Raw genomic sequence first — 10,638 nt, forward strand, 5'->3', positions numbered from 1 at the left:
TCACACTAGAGTTAAGGTGGAGGTAGGTAAGAGATCTGGATGGTGATCTGAGTGTCAAGCCAACAGTTAGACCAGTCTTGGAAGTCAGGGGTAAGGTTGAACCAAATGCATTTTAAATAAAGAGTAGGTCAAGATCTGGTCAAGGTTCATGGATCAGCTGAGGAGTCCAACAAAAGCAACCTGGAGACAAGCTGGGGAGGGTGGCCAGGGAGTAAGGGCAAAAGTCATTCTAGAGGTGGGTGTCAGGATAAGGCTGGGTCAGGTCCAACTCTGCTTGTGGTCTAGTTTGCCCAGGGCCCACTATTGGACAGTCTGTATTGGACCAAATGGTACAACAATCAGAGCCTGGGCCACGGCTCCCACTCCTTCATCTACTATGAGAACATGCTGCTGGGGGTTCCAAGGCTGCGGCAGCTGAGGGTCCGCAATGACTCCTGTGTGGTGCACGAGGACTTCCGCGAGGACATTTTGAGCTGCTATGACGTCTACTCCCCAGACAAGGAAGAGCAGCTCCCTTTTGGGCCCCTCAATGGCACAGCGTGAGTGAATCCCCCAGTAAAGTCACAGAGCTTGCCCCTCTAGCCTGACACCATGCCAAGGTTTGGAAACTGCTTCCATGGAGCCTTAGGGAGTAGAGGAGAGCCTTAGCGGGGCTCAGGGGCAGTGGGGGGATGGTCTGGGTCATTCAGGAACAGAGAAGGTACATTGGCAAACAGAGCCATGGCCTCAGGACTTGTTCTCACACATAGGCCATAGGCCCGGCTGGCCTGCTCTGGAGGCAGTCCTGCCAGAGAGAGCATTTTTCTCTTGCCCAGCAGTCCCTCGGGACAGGGAGAATCGACGCATGGACACTGCCAGGAGTCTTGGTTGGAAGTCTAACCCTTGGGACTAATAGGGAGAGCAGCAAGGGATTGAGTGTGAATGTTGTTAGGGAAGAAAGGGAGAAAGGATGGCTAGGACAGGAAAGAAGGGGAAGGAAAAAGGGCCCAGGGCAGAAAGTTTGTAATGGGAACAGTGATGGGGCTGTGCAGGCCTGTGCACAGTCTCAAGAGCAGAAAGGGTCTTTGCTGGGTCATATGGACCAGGTGCTTCCCTTATAGGGACTGCTCAGGCTGGGGTCAAAAGTGGGGCTTGGCCTCACTTTTACATTTGAGTTTCAGTTTGGCCTCTAACAAGCCGGAGAGTCTCACATATCTCTGAGTCTTGATTTCCTCACTTGCAAAATGTGGATAATGTTTACCCTTAGTTCCCAAATAATTGTTAACATCAAACAAGATAACATATATGAAATATACACACATGTGGTATGTATATATAATACACGTGAAACTGTAAAGCCCAGATAATCAGGAAGTATTGCTATTGCCTTGGGACATCAGCTTTAGGTTGGCTCAGACCTCTGCTCACAAGGCTTCTTCCTTGGCAGGTGGACATACCACTCACAGGATGAGCTCGGGGGCTCCTCTCACTGGGGCCAGCTCACAAGCTACAGCGGAGGTGGCTACTACCTGGACCTTCCGGGATCCCGACAGGGCAGTGAAGAGGCACTCCGGGAGCTTCGGGAGGCCCTGTGGCTGGACAGGGGCACTCGGGTGGTTTTCATTGACTTCTCCGTCTACAATGCCAACATCAATCTTTTCTGTGTTCTGAGGTGGGTACCCTTTCCCTACTGCATCCCTCCACCCGTGGTTCTTGGTTCCCTTCTCCTCTGCTGGAGACCCTTTCCTAAACATGTACCCTGTGGTGAGGATCGGGAGAGGTGGGGATGGGAGGAAGTGTCCCAGCCCAGGCCCCACCAAACAGCTGCCCCTCCTCCCACAGACTGGTGGTGGAGTTTCCAGCTACAGGAGGTGCCATCCCGTCCTGGCAAATCCGCACAGTTAAGCTGATTCGCTATGTCAGCAACTGGGACTTATTTATTGTTGGCTGTGGGATCATCTTCTGCATCTTCATCTTCTACTATGTGGTGGAGGAGATCCTGGAGCTCCACATCCACCGACTCCGCTACCTCAGCAGCATCTGGAACATTCTGGACCTGGTAGTCATCTTGGTGAGGAACAGATATCTTGGACTTGGCATGTATTTAGAGGAGGTGGGGGAATCCAGCCTGATAGGTGCTCCAAGCTATTCCTTTCGGAGTCCCAAGCCCACCATATAACATCTGGTCAAATCCCTATATAATAGCTCTCTGAGTGAGAGGCTGATATTTCCCCGGCTCAGAACTGGGAAAGGCTCATCTCCCGTGTGTCTGCTCCCTCTAGTCTGTGACCCAGGCTCTGCTCCTTTATGTACCCGGTACTCCGTTTCTCCTCTGTCTCTTGCCCTTATGATCTATCTATCCCTTTGAAATTCCTGCCTTTTCTCTTGTATTAAAATATCCTGCCTCTTTATCTTTGTCTCCTTCCTATTAAAAGGACACATTAATTTCTTGACCAAGGCTGGGAAGTGGTGGGGGAAATAAAATTACTTGACTCCAGTTCTCTATGGCCCTTGACAACCCAGGTATTTACTACTGGCCCCAGAGCCTTCTCTTGGGCTTTTAGACATTCCCCAATAATCACATCCAGTTCCATGTGAACTTGGATAGTCAACAACTCAGCAGCTAAGGACGTTTTGTTTCCCACCTGTCTTACCTACTCTTGTGACTTCATCACGGTTGAACTTCCCTTGGGATCCCCTTGACTTCTCTGACCCCTCAACCCCCACGATGACAGCTCTCCATTTTGGCTGTGGGCTTCCACATATTCCGGACCCTGGAGGTGAATCGGCTGATGGGGAAGCTCTTGCAGCAGCCAAACTCCTATGCTGACTTCGAGTTCCTCGCCTTCTGGCAGACACAGTACAACAACATGAACGCTGTCAACCTGTTCTTTGCCTGGATCAAGGTACTCTGGGACTGCTCACTCCCAGCTTCACCTCGGGGTACTCATTCTCCCTTCCTCAAAACCTGTCTCATTTTCCCTGTCTGGTTCGGCAATCCGGGGGCCTCCATAGTCTGGAGCGGACTGTTTAAAGCTTTTCTGTTTTCTTCCTTAATCGCCTGGTTCAACATGATCCTGCCAGATATTCAAGTACATCAGCTTCAACAAAACCATGACTCAGCTCTCCTCCACGCTGGCCCGCTGTGCCAAGGACATCCTGGGCTTCGCTGTCATGTTCTTCATCGTTTTTTTCACCTACGCCCAGCTTGGCTACCTGCTTTTTGGGACTCAAGTGGAAAATTTTAGCACTTTCATCAAGTGCATGTGTGTGTCCTGTCCCTTTCACGCCTCCCTGGCCCCTTACCCTCCAGCTCCACGGGTGTAGGTTTCCTTGGGGTACATTTGTGTGGGCACATCTGTGCTTAAAGCATCTGTGTGAGAGTCTTTGGAAGCCCTGATGTGTGTGCTCAAGTATCTGTGCATCTTGCTCTGTCTCTATCACATGGGCTGGAGGTGCAGCGAGGGGTCTTTCTGAGTCCATCGAAAAGCAGTTAAGAAAGTGGGATGAGGGTGTGGGCTGGGGTCAGGGTTATGGTTAGGCTCTGGGTGAAGCCCAGTCCCCGGTCTCTCAGTTTCACTCAGTTCAGGATCATCCTTGGGGACTTCGACTACAATGCTATCGACAATGCCAACCGCATCCTGGGGCCTGCCTACTTTGTCACCTACGTCTTTTTTGTCTTCTTTGTGCTCCTGGTAAGGGTCCTTCTGAGAAGTGGGGATTTGGAACCTGAGGGGAGAGATGTAGAGGGCCCTCAGGGTTTTTTTTTATACCCCCACCTTGTTCTTCATTCAGGATTATAATGGGTTTCTCAAATCAAGGATTTGAGAGTGTGGGGAGTGAGTGTATGGGGTGGATCATCTGAGAGCCATCTAACGTGGTTGGTCAGTGTGGTTAGCACAGTCAAGTATTTTGCACAGTACAAAGAATCTGCAGTCTCCCTCACTACCATCAAACCCCTCTCCTCCAAGGGGGGAAGGGAGAGAAAAGCGCCTTATGAAAAGTGGCTGCCCCTGGAAGCTTCTATGCCTGGCCTTCAAACCTCCCCTTTTTCTGGGGACTGACGGCTGTTTTGATAACCACTTCTTTTTTAAAAAAATTTTTATTTATTTATCTTTAGAGAGGAAGGGAAGGAGAGAAGGAGAGAAATATCAATGTACGGTTGCCTCTCATGAGTCCCCTGCTGGGAACTGGCCTGCAACCCAGGCATGTGCCCTGACTGGGAATCGAACCGCGATCGTGTGGTTCGCAGGCCCATGCTCAGTCCACTGAGCTACACCAGCCAGGGCACCACTTCTTTGTATTTATTCTCTCTTCCTGACAACCATGAGAGTCCAGGGGTTCACTTTTATTAGCAAAGCAGCAGGTTTCTTTATTTTATTAATGAATGGGGGTACAAATTAGGGATAGATGATTAAGAGAGCACAATTATATTAACACCTTGAAAAGGTTTCTGGCTTCAGTGCTTGGTGGGCCCGTTTATGAAGGAGGTCTGTGGCATATGTTGAGGTATTTTTCTTATCAGGTTACTAGAGCAAATGAGTGAGGACACCAGGTTGTTGAGTAAGCATAGTCCATCCCTAACAGAACTGTGCTGAAAGGCGGGGCTCTGGGGACCCTGAGATATAGGGGTTAGTGGGCTGCAGGGCTGGGCTTGAAAGCTTTGACCCATTTAGAACATGTGTCTAGAACCTTATTAGCACCAGTGGGCTCAGTGCTGTGGGTCTGGGGGTGAGGACCCACATCCCCACTTTATCCTCTAGAACATGTTCCTTGCCATCATCAATGACACATATTCAGAGGTCAAAGAGGAGCTGGCTGGACAGAAGGATGAGTTACAGATTTCTGACCTCCTGAAACAGGTAACTACTCAATCTCCCTGAGTTGCATGTCTACATCAGGTTGCAGGTCCAAGGCTCTGTGTCCTGGTCTATTTCTGACTAGCGCAGGGGCCTGTGTCCTTGTGTGCCTTCAATTTATCCCTGGAAGCCTGGCATCTTACAGGTGGAGGTGGGGGCCAGGGATACTGAGGAGGCTGTGGGACTTGTGCTTGTTTCCTTTCCCCTTCCAGGGATACAACAAGACCCTAATGAGGCTGCACCTCAGGAAGGAACAGGTTTCGGATGTGCAGAAGGTCCTGCAGGGTGGGGAGCAGGAGATCCAGTTTGAGGATTTCTCCAACACCTTAAGGGAGTGAGCAATCAGAAATCACTAAATTTCTCTGACTTTAGTCTATAAGTCCTTGATCTTCAAACATACATACATCCTTTGCCTATAAGCCTCTGATCTTGGCCTATGGACCTCTGACATTTGCTAATAGGCCTTTGGCCTTCACCTATAGGTCTCTGTCCTGTCTTTCAGAATCATGCCTGTAGTTTAAAGGTCTCTGACCATTGTGGGGGGCAGGTGGCACACCACCCACAGAGCCCATGCCCTGGTGCAGATGAGAATAAGTCTACCAAGACATGATCTGCTTGGGGAGGAAAGGTGGCTGATCTCTCAAAGGAGAAGGGCCTTGAGCCTGTTCCTCAATGGGCTTTTATTGGGTTTAATCTGCACAGCAATACAGGTAAAGCTCATCAATCATTGTCAGGCAGTAATGATCAAACAATAGATAACATTCAAATAACTATGAGGGCTTATTCTGAGTCAGGGTCAGATAGCTAAAGGGCCATAAAACTTTGAGAAACAAACTCGTTTTATGCCTGGACCCTTATCATTTAAATTGAGGGCATTCTTAGCAATGTAGGTTTTACAGGATTTTATGCTTTCTTTCTTAGGCCAATTGCCCCAGGGAATGCCCATTCCAGCACAGGGCCACACCCACCTCCAGCACTGTTTCAAGCTTAAGTAAGGCAGCCTGGAAATTAGGAGACTTTTTACAAATAGAATGAGAACTCAGGCCCTTGAAAAGCCAAGGAGTGAGGGTCCATCACCCCTTTTCTATAGTCCCCTAAGTCCTTCCCTGATGGCCCCTTCACAACCCTGTCTTAGGTCATTCCTCCCTTGAGGAATCTTACCCATCATTGGCTAACCAGTCATCCGCCCAGGGCCCAGCAGGGTGAAGTAAAGTGGGTAGAGGCTGTGCCCCTGCCAGGAGGATAAGCTTTGTCTCCTTAGTGGCTTATGGTCCCAAGGTCTTTTTACTTAGCCTTAGCCATGGGGGGGTTACAGCTTCTGAAACCAGGCAGGGCGGTATCCAATAGACCACGTTCTATAATGTTCTGGACCTCGTTTAACCAACTCTTAGGACTAATAATACAATTACCTGAACTTTGTATACAGTCCTCACTCCCACAAAATTCTGATCTTGGTTCTTTGCTCCCCACAAACACTGGTCTATTTCCTTAGCCATTCTCTTCCAGCTTCCCAATTAAACATATTAACAAACACTGAAGAAATATATTATAAACACCAGCTGCAGGCCAAACAATGAGTAATAAATCGTTGATCATTGCTAAGGTATCCAGTGAAAGATGGGACATAGCAGGAGATATGGTCGTACAAATAAGCAAGGGCCACAGTGGGAATAGCCTCAAACACCATTACTCTATCCAAAGAACAGGGTACCCAGGAAGCACTTTAAGCAGAGAAGGGGTATTGTATATTTAGACCTGCACTTTAGAAAGATTAATTACTCTAGTTGCATCTAGTTGGATTTCAGGTAGGGAGGAAAAGGGAAGCTGAGGGTCTAGGGGACAGGTTATTTAGAGGCAAAGAGATTTTGCACGAACCCCTGTAGATCACATGGGCTGAACCTAGTCAGCAGGAGACAGGGATGAAAGAAAACAAATTCATGTGGTTTCCTGGAGGTAAAATTGCTAGACCCTAGAGATCCTGGCTCTCCTATGTGGTCTCCTTCTTCCCCAGAGAATGAGACTCTGGCCAGAGTCTGGCTAAAAGAGTAGGGAGTCCACAATCAAGACATCACAGTCATGGCATGTCAGAAGGTATTTCATCATCCTGTTCTCCTTAGACGGGGGCATGCAGAGCATGAGATCACTGAGTTCATGGCCACCTTCACCAGGTTTGACCAAGATGGGAATCGTGTCCTAGATGAGAAAGAGCAGAAACAAATGCGACAGGACCTGGAAGAGCAGAGGGTGAGCCCAGCTGGTTGGTGGAGAGGTAGTATAAGGAAACTGCGCACCCTGCCCCCCGCTGCCCCCGTCAACATGATGTGGGGGCAGAACACAAACCCAAACTGAAAACCATCTAACAGATGGGCAGGAAAGAGCTGTCTAGAACAGTGGTGCTCAAATTGCTGCACATTAGAATACTTGGGAGCTTTTACAAATCCTCATACTCAGGCCATAGCCCCTAGACCAGAATCTCTCTGTGGAAGGGTGGGACGTCGGGTGCCAGAAATCAGTACTTTTTAAAACTCCCCAGGTGATTCCAATGTACAGTCAAGATTGAGAACCATTGCTCTAAAACAGTTTTTAGGGGAGAAAGGACCAATTGCTCAAGAATCCCTGGTAACTACTTCTCCTTGGGATTTCCCAGCTCTGATCCTTAGTTGCCCCTGCTACACCTGGTTCATCCCTATCTCACGTAGACCTAAAAGTCAAGGGCAGGAGACACAGTGCAAGGAATTCTGGGATTGTCAGTCCTATCCTAAACTGAGTTGGCCTCTAGTGAACACCTCGGTAATCAAGGCCTCAAGGAGCTTGTGTGTCGTCTCTTCAAGAGGTGGTTACGTCCCTGCAGTCGGGCCAGCTTTGTGCTTAGCACCACTGCTCTGATCCCATCAGCCCCAGAGTTTGAGAGCAAGAACTAGTGTCCAAGGCCTGTCTCCGAGAACCCATTTGAACCAGAGCTGATGGCTTCCCAGAGTCGTCTTCCCCTCTCTGACTTCTGCCTTCCTGATCAGGTGGCCCTCAATGCTGAGATTGAGAACCTGGGCCAATCCATTGTGAAGAATCCACCAGGCGAGTCGAGTCCAGAGGCTACTGGAGCAGGTGGCTGGGTTTCAGGAGAAGAACTCTACACGTAAGTGCAGCCAGGGGCCCAGGGCTATGTTTAAATATCCTTCCTTGAGCCTCTTTTCATAATTTTCTAATCCCTTGTCCTAGCCTAGGAAGAACTTCTGTCCCCCTTTAATTCTGCCTAAAGGCTGGATCTTACCTTCCTCGCTCCCATCCAGGCACACACCATTCTGTCCCCTCCCCCTGTAGACACTTAGACCCCTAAACACATCTTTCTGCTTCCTTGGTCTCTCTCAAATCCTGTGTAGGCTCACAAGGAGAGTTCTGCAGCTGGAGACTGTCCTGGAAGGTGTCATGGCCCAGGTTGATGCTGTGGGCTCAAAACTAAAAATGCTGGAGAGGAAGCAGCAGCTGGCTCCCTCCCCAGGCGGGGTGAGTGGCTCTTCACCTGGGTCCTCCTTGCTCCCAAAAGCTGAACTCTACCATCTGCTCCACTCAGTGGGTAGAGGCAAAACATTTTTGAGATCTGTTTTCAGGCTATTGGGGGCACATGTTCTTCACAATAGTCCGTGTATAAGGGAAGGTGGGGTAGGTGGGAATGCCTAAAGGTGGTTGCTCTGGCCTGAGGGATGCCTTGGCCTCTAAGAGATTGTCTGGGCTTGGACAATCAGATCCATATAGGAGGGAATTGGGACACAAGGTCCTCTTTCTAATAATATGTCTGTCCCTTTTTCTTCCAACAGGGGGAACAGGCATTGGGGAGCACCTGCAGCCAGCCCCAGCTGTGACTCCAGCCCCCTGGGGAGTCCAGGGTGGGCAGAACAGTGGTTGGGGAGGAGTCCTAAAGCATGAGACAGCAGGCTCCTCTCTCACTGCCTCCCCAGAGGCCCCCTCTGCATGTACCCTCCGCTTCCAGGGCAACAGTTCCCACCACTGCTGTTGCCGGTTACCACCCTGTGTTTGGCCTTTTGAGTATAACTGGGCATCGCGCTTAGGCTTGTGATTCAGTGTTCCTGTGTGTAGCTATGTGGCTCTGCATAGCTCTGTGAAATAATATCTCCCCCTGGGCCTCTCACTCCCTGTGCTTCCAGTCTCTGCTGTAGCGATTAGACAAATAAAAAGGCCAATAACAAACAGAATAAAGGAAGGGAGGGTAATGACTTCTTCAAGCATCTGGACAGCCATGGTTCATGAAAGAAAGTAGAAGCCAGGAGTAGCAAAGTCTAGATGTCTTCCTATTTGCCAGTGAATGTTATCCTTTGTACATCTAGAGATCAGCTGCTAGAACCTATTGGGTTTTTGTCTTCCCCATAGTTTTCCTGTAGAAGAGAAGGAGAAGCCATATAGGAGAGGAGGCCTTCTCATGTAGGGAGATTGTAATATTTGCGGAGGAATTGCAGTGACGACCTCCCCAACCTGAAGGCTCAGTGGGGAAGCCTGCTCTCAACATTCTGCAGAACACTGGGAACTGACGAGGCTGTAAACCAAGATGAAGATGGAGCCTGAGGAGGATCAGGCAAAGAAATGACCTCAGAATTCATAGATCTTTGAACTAATGTGTGTTGGGCTCTGACTCTATTCTTCTGGTGACTCCCAATAAATATCCTTAGGAAAATCAGGATGTTGCACTTTCTTCTGAAATCGTAAGGGGAAGAAGAGAGGTGGAACTGTGAGCCACCCTTGTATTTGGGTTAGGGAGAGCTCATCCCTGCTGGGAGGTCTGGAATGGAGGCGGTGACAATGCGAAGAGCTGGCCTGCTCTAGGAGTCCTGAAATAAGAACTGTGGCTCACAGGAATGGTTAGAACTGCTGGGCACTCTGATTATACCATTAGAGACTGGAGACACTGGCCTAAGGAAATCTAGTTCTCAAGATGAAGAGAATAAGGTCATCCCCTTGCTCTAAGATGGGGGACAGCTGGTGTGTATGGGAGGGTGAGAGGGTACAGGTGGAGGACAACCAGGGAGGGATAAGATAAAAAACTTCACCAGATTTTGGGTGTACAGGTCTACATTCCAAGACCTGCTAGCTATACTCCCTTCCCCTTCCTCTGTGATCTTTGTCTCTTCCTCATTACGCACCCTCCATGGTTCCCCAGTCGCTTTTTCTTACCTATTCCCTTCTCTCACCCCTGTTCTTCCATCCCATCAAGTACACTCTGTATGCCCAGGAGACTTGTGAAATAGCGAAATGCAGTTAAGATAACCAGTGTATCCTCAGCCCTGAGAAAGTTACGAGCTAAGCGTTCTTATAGAAAGGCTGTACCGACAGAAGAGAAGTAGGTGCCAGCCTACAGCTTAAGAAACAAGGGCCGAAATGTGGGCGTTAGTCCAGGATACTGAGAGAGTTTTCGACTCAGGGAATCAATGCCTGAAGCTTTCCCTAAGTTTGAATGAGACTACTTTCAAAAGCGTGGACTCCCTGAGCTGACTCTGGCGACTAAGCTCGGGTGAGGAGTCTCTGGGGAGGGGGTAAACTGTCTGTAGTGCCTTTGGTCAGCAGACCAACCCCTGATAGGTCCTGAGTCTTTTACTAGACTACTGACCCCCTCTAGGGCAGCGATCCTCAACTTTTTTGGCACCAGGGACAGGTTTCATGGAAGACAATTTTCCCATGGGGGTGGGGGCGGGGTGGGAGAGATGGTTTGGGCATGATTTAGGAGCATTACATTCAAGCTCACTTGCTGCTGTAAGGCCCTGTTCCTGGCAAGCCCTGACCGGAACTGGTCCTT

General features: G+C 49.4%; 1 protein-coding gene across 4 annotated transcripts in view; it reads left to right on the top strand.

Moving 5' to 3' along the window:
* PKD2L1 (polycystin 2 like 1, transient receptor potential cation channel) overlaps nucleotides 1-9,525 on the top strand; it is a 29,375-nt gene extending 19,850 nt beyond the window's left edge. The window contains exons 4-15 of one of the 4 annotated variants that reach the window (XM_037064167.1): nucleotides 286-539; nucleotides 1,427-1,651; nucleotides 1,822-2,050; nucleotides 2,715-2,885; nucleotides 3,064-3,245; nucleotides 3,554-3,674; nucleotides 4,743-4,841; nucleotides 5,051-5,172; nucleotides 6,956-7,082; nucleotides 7,853-7,971; nucleotides 8,216-8,343; nucleotides 8,651-9,525. In XM_037064167.1, the coding sequence (XP_036920062.1) occupies nucleotides 286-539; nucleotides 1,427-1,651; nucleotides 1,822-2,050; nucleotides 2,715-2,885; nucleotides 3,064-3,245; nucleotides 3,554-3,674; nucleotides 4,743-4,841; nucleotides 5,051-5,172; nucleotides 6,956-7,082; nucleotides 7,853-7,971; nucleotides 8,216-8,343; nucleotides 8,651-8,910 (2,037 nt within the window). In that variant the 3' untranslated portion in view covers nucleotides 8,911-9,525. The other 3 variants (XM_037064166.1, XM_037064164.1, XM_037064165.1) reach the window with 3 other exon arrangements.
* The last annotated feature ends 1,113 nt before the right edge of the window (nucleotides 9,526-10,638 follow it).

The sequence above is a fragment of the Sturnira hondurensis genome, unplaced genomic scaffold (genome assembly GCF_014824575.4).
Source record: "Sturnira hondurensis isolate 20B ecotype Veracruz unplaced genomic scaffold, ASM1482457v3 Scaffold0014854, whole genome shotgun sequence".
Taxonomy (NCBI): Eukaryota; Metazoa; Chordata; class Mammalia; order Chiroptera; family Phyllostomidae; genus Sturnira; species Sturnira hondurensis.